At 53.9% G+C, this 19155-nt stretch overlaps 1 protein-coding gene across 9 annotated transcripts in view; it reads left to right on the top strand.

Annotated features, from left to right (window-relative positions):
* Window positions 1-19155, top strand: part of SMARCA4 (SWI/SNF related, matrix associated, actin dependent regulator of chromatin, subfamily a, member 4) — an 87387-nt gene that overhangs the window by 56330 nt on the left and 11902 nt on the right. For 4 of the 9 annotated variants that reach the window (XM_060094116.1, XM_060094118.1, XM_060094117.1 and 1 more), the window contains exons 23-31: window positions 83-129; window positions 1216-1382; window positions 4086-4249; window positions 7027-7254; window positions 7506-7604; window positions 7862-7939; window positions 8725-8943; window positions 13366-13422; window positions 13931-14184. In XM_060094116.1, coding sequence (XP_059950099.1) covers window positions 83-129; window positions 1216-1382; window positions 4086-4249; window positions 7027-7254; window positions 7506-7604; window positions 7862-7939; window positions 8725-8943; window positions 13366-13422; window positions 13931-14184 — 1313 coding nt within the window. Of the gene's footprint in view, window positions 1-82; window positions 130-1215; window positions 1383-4085; window positions 4250-7026; window positions 7255-7505; window positions 7605-7861; window positions 7940-8724; window positions 8944-13365; window positions 13423-13930; window positions 14185-15825; window positions 16093-19155 lie in introns of those variants that run through there. The other 5 variants (XM_060094123.1, XM_060094122.1, XM_060094124.1 and 2 more) reach the window with 4 other exon arrangements.

Genomic DNA, 19155 nt, shown 5'->3' with positions numbered 1-19155 from the left:
GAGGACGGGTGGGAGGGCTCGGAGGCGTGGGGCCTGGCGCCTTTTCCTGCCCTGCACTGACCCGCCTCTCATTCCATCGCAGGAGTCCTTTTCCGAGCACTTGGGGTTTACCGGTGGCATCGTCCAAGGGTGAGAATCTTCCTAGCTTAACGGGGTGGGCAGACCACCTGTGTGCCAGTAGTTCTCTCTTTGGTTGGCTTTATTTCTGTTGTTATACTTGTCTCATTTCAAAGGCAGTATATTCCTGGCAGAAAACTTTGAAAACATAGATGAACCCAAAGAAGAGAATAAAAATTCTCCACTTGGAGAGGTGACCACACCTGGCTTCCAGGCCCCACCTCTGGGCTCTGTGACCTGTGACAGCTTTCTTAACCACTCTGATCCTAAACTCCACCCACCAACAGAGGGATACTCTTCATACAGTGCGCCACGCACCTTGCTCTGGGGGCGTTTTCTCCAGGGTTGTTTATAAAGCGCAGCCCCGGCATCGTTCAGGCCTGGTGTTGGGACACAAATGCTGCCTCAAGGTTTCACCGTTGAAACATTCTTAACGCTAAAGCCACCATTATTTCTCTGGGATAGTAAACTCTTTCCTAGAGCAGAGGCACCGAATGAAAGGGCAAAAGGTTCTTTAGCTGTGTAGTTCTTTATACCAAATTGCATAATGGGGTCCCACAGACCTGGGTTTGAGCCCGGCCCCGGCAGGTCAGCAGCCGTGTCACACTGTCCCCCAGCCTCAGTTTCCACACCTATAAACCAGGAGCGAATGACAGAAGTTGCAGTGGCCCTTAGCCCTGTGTGTGGTGCGGTGTGGGCACTCTCCTCTGGGAGCCTCTGCTCTTGGAAGGTTCTTAAACAGGAAGCCTGGCTTCCCGGGGCAGCCCCTGTCCGTGCCCATTGTCCCAGGATCTTTACTAATAAATAGCACCTTCTCTCGCTCTTACAAGTATCCAAGTTGGTCAGTAATTTCATGACCAAGTTTATTTTAGTTGGGTTGAAATGGCTTTGCTGAAACTTTGGTGGGGGCAGGGGGCAGGGGCGGGCGCAGGGGTAGTCTGCCAAGGAAGCACTTGTGTGCCCCCGAGCCTGGTGGCCAGTCTGCCTAGGCCGGCTCAGGTAGCCTGGGCATGGGAGCGCATGTCGTCCTTGGCCCGCCTGCAGGGCGCTGTGGTTCATGTGGTGTGTGTGTCCTTTCCCACCGCCTCCACTCCGCAGGCTGGACCTGTACCGAGCCTCGGGGAAATTCGAGCTGCTCGATAGAATTCTCCCCAAACTCCGGGCCACCAACCATAAAGTGCTGCTGTTCTGTCAGATGACCTCCCTCATGACGATCATGGAAGACTATTTTGCGTATCGCGGCTTTAAATACCTCAGGCTCGATGGTGAGTATGCCCGGGAGAGAGACGTTTGTTAAAGGGCGGCCTCGTTATCCACTGCTGCCAAAGCTTCTCTGGGTCTAGCGGCAGGAGTGGGCATAGCGGCTCACTCAGTGACACAGGCTTGCGGGAATGGGAGGGAGGGCCCTGGGAGTATCATGGCTGGATCTCCTGAATGTGAGGCTTATGGTGTTTGCACCATAACGCTGCGTCCAGTGGTTAAGGGTTGCTCTACGGTCCTGTTACGGTGGGAAGTGACAGAAACCCATATCCTGTGGGCATAAAGAAGGAAGCCTTGATAGACTCACATAACTGAACCTCAAGGGTTGGCTTTACTTCAGGCACAGCTGGATCCAGGTGCCCAGATGGTGTTAAGAGGGGCTTTTCTGGAACTCTTGGCTCTTTTGTCCTCCATTTTGGCGTCATTCTTAGCCATCCCCTCCGGGCTTTCCTTCCACCTGCTCAGTGTCCCGCACAGAGAAGCAGCTTGTCTTTTCCCCCAGGGGTCTGGGGGTGAACTTTCATTAGGCTGCTGTGAGCGACATGCTCTTCTCTCCACTGCCTGGCTGGCTCTGGAGCTGGAATCGGGCCCGTTCATGCCAGAACTGTGAACACTGAGAGAAGCAGGAAACCGAGGGAGGAAGGGAGGGAGGAAAACCGATGCTGCAGGGGTGATAGTGGCGAGTTCCCTGGGAACAGCACTGACTGTGACCACATGCACTCATAAGAAGCCCTGTCTCTGCCTTGTTCCCAGCACGCAGGAGCTCTGGGGAGGAGGGGGCTGAGTGAGATGCTGACAGTGAGCAGGACCCGTGCTCTGACACGTGTCAACTGACCGGGAAGACCCTAGAGGGAGCCCCCCTCTAGGGTCTGTCAGATGGAGTGAATGGGGCTCTCGAGAAAAATGAACTTGGGGGCCTCCAGGGTAAACACAGTTAAGAAGTGTGGGATAAACCACACTTCTCAGAGCCTTTATCTAAGCTTGTTGCTATGTGCAGCCATGGCCAGACACCCCAAACCTTTTTGCCGCCATTGTGTCTTTCACGGTACATCTTGTGGAACTGTGGTTTTTTTCAGACCCATGGTTGCTGGGCGGATCTGTCTGTCGGTCTTTGCCCTCCCCACTCCCACCCAGAACCTTTGCTGCATCCCTATCTTCTTGGAATTCTGTCCAGGGCGACCTTTACAAACACAGCTGTGGTCAGGTCCTCCCTCAAACCTCCCTCCTTCAGGTGCTTCCCACGGCTTGGAAGGCCTGCGTGGCCAGGCTCACTTCACCCCTCCCTCTGTGTGCTGGCCTCCCCAGTGGCCTCTCTGTCCTTCAGGGGCTGAGCCTCCATGAGTGCTACTCCTTGTCTGTGTCCCTGCCCCGAGCCCTAGAGGACAGGCCGAACGTGAAGAGCGTGTTCCCACCCACCCCAGCGCCCATCCATTTGCCGCCCCCCCCCCTTTTTTTTCCTCCGTGATGAGAGTCCTCTATCTAGGATGAGGACTTTGGTTTGCTTGGCTGTGGCTGCATCTCTGGGCACCTCATGTGGTCACTGCCACATGAGCGGAAACTCTGGGAAAGAAGGGCAAAGGGGGGGAATTCCCTGGCAGTCCAGTGGTTAGGACTCCACTCTTCCACTGCAGGGGGCCCAGGGTCAATCCATGGTCGGGGAACTAAGGTCCCGCGTGCCACACAGTGCACCCAGAAGGAAAAAAAAGAACGGCAAGGGTGGGGGCTCGGTGACACGTGGAGTGGAACCTTCTGCTGTCAGAATGCCGAGAGTGAGGGTGCAGGCTGGGCATCTGGGATCGGGCCTCCACCTGGGCCTGCCTCAGCCCCTCCTTGGAACTGGGGCAGCCCAGGCGCCAGTGGGCATCAGGCCTCCATGCTGTTCGTCGTGACATGTAGGCGAGTGGCTGGAAGCAACACCAAGAATGACACCTGATTTCCCCAGAGGCACCTCTGCTCTCCAGGCTGGCAGTAGCCCGAGGAGCTTAGATGCCCCTCTGAGCATCACGATGCTGAGGATCATGTCCTGGGCCGTCACATTAGAGTCCCTGTGGCTCCATGAAGAGGGGAGCCATCCTGCCCAGAGGGAAACGAGTCTCCATTGTAAGCCTCCCGTGTGCTCGCCTGTAGAAGATTCCCTTTGTGAATGGAGAAAACCCATCACAGTAGGATGGAGGCAGGCGCCAGCCCTCTGGCCAGTTGTTCGATACCGTAGCAGCCCCGTCTGCCCGCCTGGAAACCCCACGTGGGTTTGGGGGCACGGCGTTAACAGTGTTGCTGCAGTGTCTCCCGCCACCCCCTGGACAGCTGGGCAGGGCAGGTGGTGGTGACTCACAGGGCAGCCCCATTGCCTGGGTGTCTGCTGGGTGCTGGGCATTGTGCGCCAGCACCTGCCCACTTAGGTCCCACAGCAGCCCCGATTTACATGGAGGAGACACCAGGGGCCTGTTGGGGCTCGTTTTCTTCTCCTGGGGTGGGAGGACTGGCGGTCAGTAGTGTCACCGTAAATCTGAGTTGTTCGCCGGTCACCACTCATGGCCACGTGTTGAGCGAGTGGCCATGGCTTGGGTGGCCCGAGTTGGACGGCTTTGGACGCTATACCTGCTCCCTGATGTAGGTGTTCCTCTGTCTCCTCAGCACCACTGCCCGCCCCGCCCTCTGCCCGCCACGGTCACCTTGCTAATAATCCTGCACTCCCCACCCCCCGGCAGGAACCACGAAAGCAGAGGACCGGGGCATGCTGCTGAAGACCTTCAACGAGCCCGGCTCCGAGTACTTCATCTTCCTGCTCAGCACCCGGGCTGGGGGGCTGGGTCTGAACCTCCAGTCAGCCGACACTGTTATCATATTCGACAGTGACTGGAACCCCCACCAGGTAACAGCTCTCAGGCCCCCTAGGGGGAGGGGCTCGAAGCCTCAGGGAGACCATGCCCAATAGCACGAGTGCCTGCTGGCCTCTTGACATTTTCCTGGAGTCCCGGAGGCCCCTGGAGAGAAGCCCAGAGAGCAGTTACTTTCCTCTGTTTCTCAAAACAAAACTAGTTTTTTGCTCTGATTATGAAAAAATTCATGTTCCATTGTTATTTTAAAAAAATCCTGGGAATTCCCTGGTGGTCCGGTGTTTAGGACTCTGCGCTCTCACTGTAGAGGGCCTGGGTTCAATCCCTGGTCAGGGAACCAAGATCCCACAAGCCACGTGGCACAGCCAAAAAAACAAAAAAAATTCTGGTGTCACGTAAATGTGCAAAGAAAGTGAAAGATGCCCCAGTCCTATCAGCTGGCAGTAATGGTCACTGGTTTAGTCACGCAGGTCCTTCCTGGCCATGTTCTGGCCCAGCTCTCATGCTGGCACCTCCTAAAACCACACTGGGGCACACTTTTTGTGCTCTGTGCACTGGTGCCCTTGTTTCTTATCCACATACCCTGCACAGAGCTCCGTGCCTGTAGATAACAGGGATGTGGTATTTTATAGATGCAGTAGTTTTTTGTTTGTTTGTTTTTATAAATATTTTATTTATTTATTTTTTGGCTGCGTTGGGTCTTTGTTGCTACGTGTGGGCTTTCTCTAGTTGCAGCGAGTGGGGGCTACTCTTCCTTGCAGTGCGCAGGCTACTCATTGTGGTAGCTTCTCTTTGTTTCAGAGCATGGGCTCTAGGTGCACGGGCTTCAGTAGTTGTGGCACGCGGGCTCAGTAGTTGTGGCTCGTGGGCTCTAGAGCACAGGCTCAGTAGTTGCGACGCATGAGCTTAGTTGCTCCTCAGCACGTGGGATCTTCCCGGACCAGGGCTTGAACCCATGTCCCCTGCACTGGCAGGCAGATTCTTAACTACTGCGCCTCCAGGGAAGCCCCGGTACAGTAGTTTTAAAGTAAGTGTTTACTTCTTAGGTCTTACTATAAAAGTAGTAATTTTTTTCAAATGCAAATACCAATAAGTAACAAATTAGAGTCCATTTTTCCCCTTCCCCACCAACCCCGCTCTTCTCTGAGCCAGCATCTACCCATGTACACACATATGTTCTGGCTTTGACATGAACATGGCATGTTCCAGCACGTGTCTCTTCCCGCCAGTAGCTGGTGTGTTCATGTCTCCATGCAAGCACACGGGGACTCTCCCCAGCTGCTTCCTCAGCAGCCAGCTGTCTTGGCATATGGTGGCCCCAGGATTCTTTTTTTTTTTTGCGGTATGCGGGCCTCTCACTGTTGTGGCCTCTCCCGTTGCGGAGCACAGGCTCCGGATGCGCAGGCTCAGCGGCCATGGCTCACGGGCCCAGCCGCTCCGTGGCATGTGGGATCTTCCCGGACCGGGGCACAAACCCGTGTCTCCTGCATCAGCAGGCGGACTCTCAACCACTGCGCCACCAGGGAAGCCCGGCCCCAGGATTTTTGATTCAAACGCAGACGTCCGGGTTTTCTGTTCCCCTTGGGGAACCCTCTTGTCCCTCTCTTGGAGCACCGGCCAGGCCAAGCCTGAGAGGTGGACTTGCTCGGTCCACAGGCCTGTCCCTTCACGTTCTGGTTGGTTCTGCCACAGTGGCCTCCAGCAGGCTGCCCCAGCTTTCACTCCTGTTGACGGTGCGAGCGAGCCCTTCTCCACAGCCCAGCAGAGCTGGTTATCAGCGTATAAACCACGGGCGCCTCACAGACGAGTGCCTGGGGTGGTTGCTGCGTCAGCCTGGGGTGTGGCTTCCGCCTGGACCTTGGTGACTGGCCCGTTTCCTGAGAGGTGGTTCCAGTGTGCTTCCCCCACCCACAGGCTGTCTTGGGGAGAGACCCCTGTGGAGCCCTGTCGTCCACACCCGGGGGGCATCAGAGGTCATGAAGCACATTGCAGAGCTAGGAATCACGCCGGCTGAGCTGCGGGGCAGGGTTGGGGGTACGAACCGTGGACACAAAGCACACCTGTTCCCACCAGGTGTGGCCTCTGCCGCCGCCATGAGGTGCAGATCTGGAGGTCAGCCCCACACAGCTGCAGGCCCCAGACACAGGATCTCCTAGCCCCTCCTGGGTCTACGCTGGACGTGATGATACAGCGTTGGCGCCATGCCTACCACTTTATGGGCGCTTGCTCCACACCAGGCACTGGCCTGAGCACCTGATGCCCGTTGGCTCCTCTCACACACGATAGCCACGAGAGGGGCTGGTGTCAGCAGAGTGGATCCTGAGGCTCCGAGAGGTGGGGCCTGGGCCCGGCTTGCATGGCAGGGCCTCCAGTCAAACCACGCATCACCGTGGTGCTGCCCAGCTTTGGCGTCGTTCTGTAAACAGTGCCCTCGCCATGATACAGCCACGCCAAGCCAGGCCCTGCCCGGGGCAGCCAAGGGGCCCTGTGCAGCTGTGAGAGGAGCTGCTGGGGTATAACCCCCTGGGGTGGCCCTCTACAACTGTGGTTTCTTCCTGAGTATCCGTCAAATCCCAGTGAAGGTAGAAAGTGACGCTTCTGCAGGAATTTGGGGTGAAGTCATCCTGGCATGGGCTCCAGGTCTTGTTCCTGAGCTTCTGGCCTGTGCAGCTTCTGGCTGTGGCAGGCAGAACAGCCAGGCGGGCACCCGAGAATTGGAAGACCCCTGCCTTTCCCAGTGGCATCCAATGACCTACTGTCCCTTAACGATTTAAAGAGCTTGTTTGGGACTGACCGGCGTCTCTCTCCCCAGGACCTGCAAGCGCAGGACCGTGCCCACCGCATCGGGCAGCAGAACGAGGTGCGTGTGCTCCGCCTCTGCACGGTCAACAGCGTGGAAGAGAAGATCCTGGCTGCGGCCAAGTACAAGCTCAACGTCGACCAGAAGGTGATCCAGGCCGGCATGTTCGACCAGAAGTCCTCCAGCCACGAGAGGCGCGCTTTCCTCCAGGCCATCCTTGAGCACGAGGAGCAGGACGAGGTGAGGGCAGCGCCAGCCCCGACCCCCTCCCCGGCGTGAGTGGTGGACGCATGAGCGGCTTTCATTTTTGTTTTTTTACCTTTTTTGCACTCTTATTTTTTTTGCATCCCTTTGGAGTAAAGGGAGTGTGGGCTGAAAGGAAAGAGGATGAGTACTTGCTTTTTCTTTGAAGTGGTTTTTTTTTTCTAAACTGCTGGTGAAAGATGCCGGATTGACAGCCCTGGAGACTGAAGTCCTCTATTTATCCACAGAGCAGACACTGCAGCACGGGCAGCGGCAGTGCCAGCTTCGCCCACACTGCCCCTCCGCCAGCGGGCGTCAACCCCGACTTGGAGGAGCCACCTCTAAAGGTGAGAGGGGTAGTTCAGTCTCCATGCCCATTCAATCCTCGGCTTCTCGGCTGAGATGGCCAGCAAGGGCCCTGATCCCACGGAGCGTGCGTGTGCGTGTGCGTGTGCGTCTCTCGCTGCCGTGTGGGTCCCCATCCACCGCAGCCGGACTGGGACCGCCAGCTCATTTCCCATGGACCGCCGCCGCTCGCCTCCGAGCCCGGCCGCCTCCCACCCCGGTTTCCCCGCACTCCAACTAAACGTGTGACATCTTGTAGGAAGAAGACGAGGTGCCTGATGATGAGACGGTGAACCAGATGATTGCCCGGCACGAGGAAGAGTTCGACCTGTTCATGGTGAGCGCCGCGGGCACTCGGGCCCTGCGCACCCTCAGGGGCTTGGTTCCCCGCCTGTGTGAACCGCGTGCAGTGGGGCTCACGCGCCGCCCCCCCCTGCCCCCCGACCCCTTCCCTGCTGACACCGAACAGAGCAAAAGGTCTCAGTGACGGTGGCATCCCCAGGGGGTAACGGGGCCGGGGGCAGCCCTCAGGGTGGCCCCTCCATGGCTCCTAACTGACCCATCTTTGTTCCGTGGCCTCCTAAGTGTGTCGTAGGGATGGTAGGACACACGTACACACCCAGCCCTGCTCCAGTTTATGGTCTTCCATCCGGCCAGTGCCTGTTGTCCTTGAGGCTCCCTTTCAGAGGGAGCCACACTGTCCAAGACTGAGGGGCTGGCGAGGGCCTCGGTCTCAGATGCCCTGTTGCCCCTCGTGGGCACGGAATCGGGGGGAATTGGGGGTGCCCTCGGCCCCAGCAGTCCTGTGCTTTCCACTGAGCCTGTATCGCCTCAGTGGGTCAGGGGAGCCGCTGCCCATTCCAGCTCCCGTTCCACCACCTTCCTGTCCTTTCCAGTTCTGTCTGCCCCCGAAGCAGAGCCCCAGCCAAGGTCTGACATGGCAGTCCGGCCAGCTCGGCCACCGCACGACCAAGCTGCTGTTTAACTACCGCTGCAGCAATGGTCCCGAGGCAGGGAAGCAGCTCCCGGTCAGGGTGCCCCCGCGTGTGCCCACTGGCCATCTCCTCTGTCCCCTCTGTGCTGACTGCTGTCCCTCTGTCCCTGCCGCCCCGCACCCCATAGCGCATGGACCTGGACCGCAGGCGCGAGGAGGCCCGCAACCCCAAGCGGAAGCCACGCCTGATGGAGGAGGATGAGCTCCCTTCGTGGATCATCAAGGACGACGCAGAGGTGGAGCGGCTGACCTGCGAGGAGGAGGAGGAGAAGATGTTCGGCCGCGGCTCCCGCCACCGCAAGGAGGTGGACTACAGCGACTCGCTGACTGAGAAGCAGTGGCTCAAGGTACATGCCGGAGAGGGCCGCGGGCGGGGCTCGGGTAGCGCAGGGCTCAGCCGCCAGGATCAAGGCCTTCGTCCGAATCCTGGGCAGTGCCCTTCGGCCTTTCTTGGTTGGTTTTCACTCACGACAGTGACCCTTCACACGTGGGGTCAGGCTCACTCAGTTCCTCCTGATGGAACTCAGGAAGGCACCCCTGTGCGGTTCCCGAGCTGCTCAAAACCCACTTCTGGGTAGAGTTGGCCCTTCCAGTGTCAGGTTTAAGCAAAATATTGCCAGTCTTTGCATGGGGCTGACCGGAGGACCCAGGGATATATTGGGGATCGTCAAGTCACCCTGCAAGATGGTTGAGAGTGGTGACGGGGTCAGGCAGCCCCGCCTTTGCGTGCATCACCCCTGGGAGCTGCCGGGGGGGGAAGAGGGAGGAAGCCCCCGCCCGAGGCTCCCGGCACCAGCTGCTCATGGAGGTGATGTGAGCACCCATTTTCAGCAGGTGGCTCCCGGCCCTCGCAGCTGCTGACAGCTGAGTCAGGACTGAGGGCGGCTGCTGGTCCTCCTGATTCAGCCCCCCAACCCCACCCGAGTGAGGGCACTCTACATTTGCACAGGGGCCTGGCACTGGGGTTACAGTGACAAATCAGACCCCATTCCTGCTCCAGGGGTTCTGAGTGTAGAGGTGATGAGTAAGAGTCCAACCCTCGAGTTGTTGTCCCTGAGACACTTCCTGAAAGGCAGATGGTGGCTTTTGGTTACGCCCTGCTGAGCGCCACACCCCAGAATGAGCAGCTGTCTCCCCAGGCCTCTTATCACACACCCTGGGGTTCCCCTTAATTAACTGCAGCCCCAGTACTTTTTCAGCCATGTGGCCAGGTGACCTTGGTCCCCTCCTGGGAGCTCAGAACACCCCCGACTTGCGAGCTCGCCCACTGAGCTGGGCACCAGAGGGAGCTGTTGAAACATGCCAGGAACCACCGAACCTCCGGTGGGGCGGGTGGGGCATCTCATTCCCTGCCGTTGGCCCAGGGCTCCAGGGCCCAGAAGAGAACCTTGGATGAAGGAACGTCGTACCAACCACAGTCCCGAACGGCTCGCATGGGGCCTTTGCCAGCCCGGCATTACTGAGACAATAGCTGCCCACATGCTAATGATAATAGTTGGCGCTCATTTCTTTCTCCCTCCTCCCCTTCTTTGAGGAATAACTTACATACCGTAGAATTTACCCATGTAAGATGTACAGTTCAGTGATTTTTAGTATATTCACAGAGTTCTGAAACTATCACCACAAATGAAGCTTAGTACATTCTCACCCAAAAGAAACTGTTTTCTCTTTAGCTATCTTCCCATCCCTTTATTCCCTCTAGCCTTTGACATCCACTAAACAACTTTTCTGTTTCAGTAATTTTGCCTAAACAGGAAATTTTCTATAAATGAAATCATGCATTATGTGATCCTTTGATGTCTGGGTTTCTTCACTTAGCGAAATATTTTCAAGATTCATCCAGGTTCTAGCATATATCAGGACTTCATTCTTTTTATGGCTGGATAATGTTCCATTATAAGTATATACAACATTTGTTTATCTAGTCATTAGTTGACGGACCGTGGGGTTGTTTCCACTTTTTAGCTATTGTGCATAATGCAGTGCTGAACATTTGTGTACAAGTTTTGTGAGGACATATGTTTTGATTTCTCTGGGGTGTGTATCTAGGAGTGGATCAAATGGTAATTCTCTGTTTAACCTTTTGAGAAACGAAAACTGTTTTCCAAAGTGGCTGCACTATTTTACATTCCCACCAGCAGCACAGGAGGGTTCCAGTTTCTCCAGGTCCTCGCTGATAACTTTCTATTTGCCTTTTAATTCTAGCGATCCTAGTGGGTGTGCAGTGGTATCTTATTGTGGTTTTGAATTGCTTCCGGTGGGGTGTGCTGGTTGGGGGGTGGTGCTAATGGTGTTGGGCACCTTTTCATGTGCTTTCTGGCCATTTGTAGATCTTCTTTAGAGTCTTTTATCAGATATATGATTTGCAAATATTTTCTCCTATTCCGTGGGGTGGTTTTTGTCTTTGTTTTTCACTTTTTTTTTACATATTTTAAAAATTTATTTATTTTATTTATTCATTGTTTTTTGGCTGCATTGGGTCTTCGTTGCTGCGCGCAGGCTTCCTCTAGTTGAAGTGAGCGGGGGCCACTCTTCGTTGCGGTGCGTGGGCTTCTCATTGCGGTGGCTTCTCTTGTTGCGGAGCACGGGCTCTAGGCACGTGGGCTTCAGTAGTTGTGGCTCGCGGGCTTTAGAGCTCAGGCTTAGTAGTTGTGGCACACGGGCTTAGTTGCTCCGTGGCATATGGGATCTTCCCGGACCAGGACTCGAACCTGTGTCCCCCGCATCGGCAGGTGGATTCTTAACCACTGCACCACCAGGGAAGCCCCTGTTTTTCGCTTTCTTGATACTGTCCTTTGAAGCACAGAATTTTAAATTTCTGATGAAGTCAAATTTATTTGGTTTTCTCTTTTCGCCTGTGCCTTGGTAGCATGCCTGCGAATCCATTGCCAATTGATGGTCACAAAGATTTACCCCTGTGTTTCCTTTCAAGAATTTTAGAGTCTCAGCTCTTACATGTAGGTCCGTGATCCTTTTTTTTTTTTTAATTTTATTTATTTATTTTTGGCTGCGTTGGGTCTTCATTGCCACTCACAGGCTTTCTCTAGTTGTGGTGAGCGGGGGCTACTCTTCATCGTAGTGCGTGAGCTTCTCATTGCGGTGTTCTCTGTTGCAGAGCATGGGCTCTAGGCACGCGGGCTTTGGTAGTTGTGGCACACAGGCTCAGTGGTTATGGCTCCTGGGCTCTAGAGCTCAGGCTCAGTAGTTGTGGTGTGCGGGCTTAGTTGCTCCGTGGCATGTGGGATCTTCCCGGGCCAGGGCTCAAACCCATGTCCCCTGCACTGGCAGGAGGATCTTAACCACTGCACCACCAGGGAAGTCCACCGTTGATCGCTTTTGAGTTAATTTTTGCGTATGGCGTGAGGTCCGGGTCCAACTTCATTCTTTTGCATGTGGCTATCTGGTTGTCCCAGCACCATTGTTGAAAAGACTATTCTTTCCCATTTGAGCACATGCCATTTTTTTTAATATATCGTACTCAATAAAATTTACATTAATAAAAGAGATATTTAAAAAAAAAGAGAGAGAGAGAGATTTACCCAAATCAGATACTCCTCTGTCTTAGTGGTGCACATGTAATTCGCACCACTTTTCTGGCAGCCACTCTGATGCCATATGTACCCAAACCCTGTAGAATGTGCCTGGCTCTTGCCCTTCTGGGCTGACCTGCATGTCTAGGGCACAGGACCAGAGACCCCAGTATTAGATTCCTTGGGCTGCTATGACAATTACCACAAATTTGGTGGCTTTACACAACAGGAATTTTTTCTCTCACAGTTCGGGAGGCTAGGAGTCTGTAATCCAGGTGTCAGCAGGACCATGTTCCCTCTGAAGGCTGCTTCCTTGCCTCTTCCAGCTTTTGGTGGCCCCAGCATTCCTTGGCTTGTGGCCACATCACTCCAGTCTCTGCCTCCGCCTTCACATGGATGTCTGCAGTATCTCTCTTACAGCCTTTTCTGACTCCTTGGATTTGGGCCCATGCTAATGTAGTATGATCGCGTCTCTATTCTTAACTTATTACATCTGCAAAGACCCTATTACCCCATAAGATGACATCCTGAGGTTCCAGGTAGATATGAATTAGAGGGGACACCATTCGACCCACTGTGTGCCCTCCCCCATGCCAACCTCCTTTCAGTCCTTCCTGTCTGCTCTGTGCCCTCCATGGTGTTCCTTTGGCCTGGATGCCTCCTTCCACCACCCTGACCCTTCAGATCTGCTTAAGTGCCCACCTCTGGGAAGCTCTCCCCAACCCTGACCAGGACACATCTGCTCCACCATCCTCAGAGCACCTCTCACCCTCCTTCTTGGCACTCAGCACACTTGTCACCGTGTTTGTGGGCTGTGTTCAGTGCCTGGCCCCGTACCTGCACTCAGATGCAGCCGGTAACTGAGATGAATAACCAGGGAATCCGTTTGGGTCCAGGCCCCACTCCCGGTTCTGATTCCACTCCCCCCTAGAAACCTGGCTTCCCATCACTTTGTGTTCAGGGCTAAAACATTCAAGTTAGTTATTATCGTTGAGAATTAATACATCGGACCTATTTTAAAGTTAACATTCACGTTCGTGTTCTTCAACCCAGCGGTTTCACTTTCAGGAATCTATCTAAAAGAAAGACAAATGTCAGTTATGACGGTACTTAGAATAGCCCACCCACCCATCCTCGCAAAATTGGAAAGAACCTAAATGCCCAACTACAGAGGAAGTTAAGTTAAGGCCCATTTTACAAGGAAATACTATTAAATAGGCATTAAAAATTATGTTGCAGAAAGACGAGAGGAAGTATATCCAGGACATAATAAGCAAAAAGCTGAGTCGTGATGTGGTATGTGGCTCGATCCCGGTGCTGCCTCGATTGTGCACATGTGCGTGGGAAGGTGGGACATGCTGCAGGTGGAGGGTGGGGATGGCTGCACAGCAGGAGCGTTCCCAGTGCCACTGAACTGCACACTTGACAGTGTTTGAAGCAGCTGACTTTATGTTATGTGTATCTTACCACAGTTTTTTAAAAACACGGAACATGGTCTAGAGCAGAAGTGTTGACGGGGTCACCTCTGGGTGGAGGGTTTACAGGAAGGAGCCCACTCTTCAGGCTTCATACAGTGAGGCTGTGACACTTCAATTTGTAACATACACCGTTTATCTGCGAAGAGCGGGCTTGGGGGGCTGGCATCGGGGAGACAGAGCTGGCCCTCACAGCCCCCGTGCCCTTGGAGCCCGTCTGGAGCCCCAGCATGTGTCCCGCCCCAGCCAGGCCCCCGGGTTTGCGCCGTGGCCTCTGCTTGTCGACCTCGGTGCTGGCTGTCCTATTTTTACCACTATTGACCCTGAAGGCCATCGAGGAGGGCACGCTGGAGGAGATCGAAGAGGAGGTCCGGCAGAAGAAATCGTCGCGGAAGCGCAAGCGGGACAGCGATGCCGGCCCCTCCACCCCGACCACCAGCACCCGCAGCCGCGACAAGGACGACGAGAGCAAGAAGCAGAAGAAGCGTGGCCGGCCGCCTGCCGAGAAGCTCTCCCCCAACCCGCCCAACCTCACCAAGAAGATGAAGAAGATCGTGGACGCTGTGATCAAGTACAAGGACAGGTAAGCGGGGGGCGGGGCGGGCGGGCGGGGGCCTCTGGGAGGGGCTGGCGAGCCCACTGCCTGGGCAGTCACCCCACAAACTCAGGTCGAGTCTCTGTCTCGGAGCCTCTGTCCTCGTGGGACGTGACATTAACGTCCTGGAAGACGGGAGACAGGCAGCGTCAGCCGTGGTGAGAGGGCAGGGGAGGCGACGTTCAAGAGGAGCCCTGAGGAGGGCAGGTCTGGGGACGAGGGGTCCAGGAGGTGGCCGGCGGGTTCGAGGCCAGTGGCAGGGTGAGTGTGGGAGAAGGGGGTCTGTGCTGTGATGGAGGCCGATCACGTGGCTGGTGGACCGTGGTGAGGAGGCGCCTGTGGCTGGAACAGAGAGCCAGTGGTTTTCCTTCTGTAGACAGTCCCCCGCCCCGCCCCGGCTGTGGTCTCCCTGCCCTCACAGACACGCCAACCACAAGACAATGCATGCTTTCTGCTTTGTAGATCCATTTGTGGATCATGAGTACTACGTAAGTAAGAAGAAGAAAATAATGGCTCTCCCGCGGCCCTCCTAGGAGACTTGTGCCCGTCCTACCAGCACAGGGTGGGTCGCGTGGAGCTGCATCGGGCAGCCAGGGGCATCCTTCCGCCTCCCAGTGTCTTGTTCCACTTTCTGCTATTTGCAGGTCGATGAGGCTGTCCCCGTAACGGGAGGGTTTTACAACTTGAATTCATAGTAATGCTTTGCAGTCAATCACAAGCAAAGTAGGGGAGAATTTTAATCTGTCTGAGGGAATAGTGTCAAGGCATGAGCCCATGGTGTATCATTTGGAGAAACTGTTACCAAGCCTGTGATTTCAGGGGGTGGTGATGGTTATAGTACCCCAAGAAAGGATACAAATTGCTCTTTATTTTTTTTTATTTATTTATTTTTTTTGCGGTATGCGGGCCTCTCACTGTTGTGGCCTCCCCCATTGCGGAGCACAGGCTCCGGACGCGCAGGCTCCGGACGCGCAGGCTCAGCGGCCATGGCTCACGGGCCCAGCCGCTCCGCGGCATATGGGATCCTCCCAGACCGGGGCACGAACCCGTATCCCCTGCATCGGCAGGCGGACTCTCAACCACTTGCGCCACCAGGGAGGCCCACAAATTGCTCTTTAAAAAGAATCCTTTATTATTGGAAGAGAAACAAATGATGAAGTGGAAAAGAGGCATATTTAAGTTCAACTGCTGGGCCTAAAAATATTACATCTTGTGTCAGTGTTTTTTGGGGTTTTTTAAGTGTATATTGGGGGTTTTTTAATTAATTTATTTATTTTTGGCTGCACTGGGTCTTCATTGATGCACGTGGGCTTCAGTAGTTGTGGCTCGCGGGCTCTAGAGCACAGGCTCAGTAGTTGTGACACATGGGCTTAGTCGCTCCGCGGCATGTGGGATCTTCCCCAACCAGCGCTCAAACCCGTGTCCCCTGCATTGGCAGGCGGATTCTTAATAATGCGCCACCAGGGAAGTTCCTTGTGTCAGTATTGAGAACAAAATATTGAACTGATTTGCAAACTTCACCTTTGAGGCAAATTCCACAAAGAAAAAAGTAGACCAACAATTATTTATAATATGGAATGTGCAAAAATCCAATGAAAATAATAGACACTGATGTTTTCTTCCTAATAGTATTCTTGCAAGGGAACCTTAACATTGTCAAAATGAAGAAGACCCTTGAAGGTCAGTGGGGAAGGATGAACTTTTCAAAAAGTCATGCTGCACTGGGATATCCATCCATACGGAGAAGATAAATATTGACCCCTCCTCACGCCATACACATATATTAATTTGAAATGGATTACAGACATAAATGTGATGTAAATCAACTATATTTCAATAAATCTTTTTTTTAAATCCCATAAATGTGAAAGGTGCAACATGGGAAAAAAATTTTCATGTCCTTAAAGGAGGCATAGACTTCTTTAGTAGGACAGAAACGCCACTAGCCATAAAAGACTCACAAGTTAGACTTCACTAAAATTAAGAACATTTGTTCATCGAAGGACACCCTCATGAAGATGGTGAAAATTGCCATAGACTAGGAAAAGAAAATTCAATTTTAAAATGGGCAAAAGGCATGAACAGACACCTCCCAGAAGAAGATACCCCAGTGACCAATCAACGTGTGAAAAGGCGCTCGGGATCACCACATCGACATCATAACAAGAAGGAAATGCACAATAAAATGAGAGTGAGGTGCCTCCTCACACACACCAGAAGGGTTAAAATTCCCTTTAGTACCACCAAGGACGTGGATCAGTAGCACCTCACACCCCGCTCATGGGAGCATGTGGCTCTGGGCAGTATCTTCTGAAGCTGGACACACAGATAAAGCTTCTGACCCAGCCACTCCAGTCCTAGTCCTGAGTGCATACATCCACCAGAAGACATGTACAGGTGCATCCATAGCAGCTCTGATCACGACTCCCCTAAAGGAAACAGCCCAGTGTCCACCCACAGAACACGTCCACGGCGGCCTAATCGAAGAACAGAATTCTAACGGCCACGAGAACAGACAGACCACCACTCCCTGGGAGAATCTTACAGACACTCTGTTGAGTGAGAGAAGCCAGACACAGAAAAGTACCTATTGTATGCTTCCAGTTACAGGAAGTTAAGCTGACCGACGGTGATGAGCATGGATCAGTGGTTACCTCAAGTCGGAATTGACAGGGACGGGACACCAGGCAGCCTTCTGGGACGTTGGGATCTTGGTCTGCACATGAAAACCTTCACCAGGCTGTACACCTAAGATAAGATGTGCAGACTTTCCTGTAGTAGGTTACACCTTGGTTTAAAAATAGTAGACACTTGAAATCGGCATCCTGCACTCAATAAGGCCTTGGATATTTTCAAACTAAAAAAAAATATGTCAAGTGTCAGTCCACTTTCTTAGTCATCCTATGACTTAGAGAAAAGGCACTACTGTGCTTAGCTGAAGGTCACGTGAGAGAAGAGAAGCTGGCTCCCCTGGCTGCTGCAAACAGCCATTCTCTCAAGCCCATGCAAGACTGGGTGATAAATCGGGCATTGAATTAAAACTAGCTTTTAGGGTTCAGGGACATCTTGTCAAGACTGGCCTGTGGCAGGACACCAAGATCCTGGTGGGGATTCTGAGATCCAGCCTGATGAGAGCCCTGACACTGCAGTCACAGAGCTGAGCTCCCAGGTCTGTCAGACCCACGTGGTGGTGCCTCCGTGGAGGGCTTGAAGCATGGCTTATGCTTCACCTCACGTCCTCCTGGAACGATGGCCCCACTGGACGGGGAGTTCGCCGTTAGACTGGGGAGAACTGCAAAGGAGTTACAAGTGGGCCGGAGAATATGACCATTCCAGGAAGCCTCCCACGCGCTGGCTTTGAGAAACGTTTGGTTCTCAGTTGGAGCAGGGCCTTCCACTCGCTGGTTTGCTGGTGGCCACACAGGAAGAGATCAAACAAGGCACATAAACTCAGGAAAATAGTCACATCGTCCTGGTTGAAACGTTACTTCACGGCACATGCTTTCAGAGATGATGTTTGGGTACAAACTTGACCTACTTAATGGACATTTTTGACGTTCTTATCAAAACGTAAGAATTTGAAACCATGGGGAAAACTACAATATGGTTCATGCAGCTGTAGGGTTAGGCACGGCCTATAGACCACTAGACCACCCTGTCTTCTGACAACAACTGCAGAGTTCAGGGTCCCCAAGACCACCCTCAGGCTCGATAATTTCCCTAGAAGGACTCTCAGCACTCTCTGAAAGCTGGTGTACTCACAGTTATGGTTTATTACAGTGAAAGGACACAGATTAAAACCAGCCGAGGGGAGAGGTGCAGGGAGCAGCGTCCTCCCCGTGGAATCGCCGGCCACAGTGACTTTCCTGGCAACATTACGGGAAGATGCGCACAGAGCATTGCCAGCCTGGGAAGCCTTGGTGTCTAGGGTCTTTATTGGAACTTGGTCAGTATACCCGGCCGACCTCCCACGTGGCTGCCCAGTCTCCGGTCCCTCTGTGGTTGAACCGATGCCGATTGACCCGACGCCCCTGCCTGGAATCACACTTAGACTGTGCCAAAGGCCCCCAGCTAAACAAAGGCACCCCACCAGGCAGGACATTCAAGGACAGAGACATGGCCTCCCAGGAGCCAAGGGCAAAGGCCAGACCTTTCTTTGGGCCAGGGTAAATTCTTTATGACACAGCTGTCACGTACCTGGAAGGTTCTGAAGCACTGGCCACCATGCCACACCAAGGAGAACAGGAGTGGAACAAAACCAGAGGTAGCTTGACGCGCACTTTCTTGTCTCAGACTTCCGATTGCTCCTTTCCAGAAGAGAAAATGAAACTTTGGATTTAACAATCCCATTTGCTTGCTAGAACCCTATGATTAGCTAAACTCTGTACCTGAGTTAAATGTGGATCCTGAGGAGAGAACTTATTGTTACAGCTTGGTTCTTCCTGGACACCAAAGAATGATTACAGGACATCGCCAGCGTTTGGATTCAGAGTGGGGAGCCTGCCTTGCTGAGCAGGGGCCGTGGCGCTGCTGTTCCTGCCCCCAGTGACTGTGGTGGGAGTGGGGTTGCACCTTGAAGCAGTGACTCCAGAGAGAAGCGGCTTGGCCATGCCTCTGCTGCTGAGTCTCAGCAGGGCCGCCCCGCCCCCAGTTTGCACCACTCCAAATGTTGCTACTAAGTGTTGATTTCAAGATCCCTACCCCCCCCACCCCCGCCCCAGTTGTGTTAAAATACCAGTGCCGTCGTGTTTGATAGAACCTTTGCATGTACATCCTGATCTGCACGCAGGTAATGTCCTGATTTGGAAGCTTTTGCGTCTTTCACGTGTGTTCAGATTCAGGGCTGCCAGGTCCACCCCTCCCGAGGCCCCAGTTCACCCTGTGAGCGGCCCTCCCTGGAGTTGTGAGGTCTCCAGCCTTCGCAGCTGCGACCCTCTGCTGGGTGGCGGTGAAAATACA

Source organism: Mesoplodon densirostris, chromosome 3, assembly GCF_025265405.1.
Source record: "Mesoplodon densirostris isolate mMesDen1 chromosome 3, mMesDen1 primary haplotype, whole genome shotgun sequence".
NCBI lineage: Eukaryota > Metazoa > Chordata > Mammalia > Artiodactyla > Ziphiidae > Mesoplodon > Mesoplodon densirostris.
This window is presented reverse-complemented; position numbering and strand designations above follow the sequence as displayed.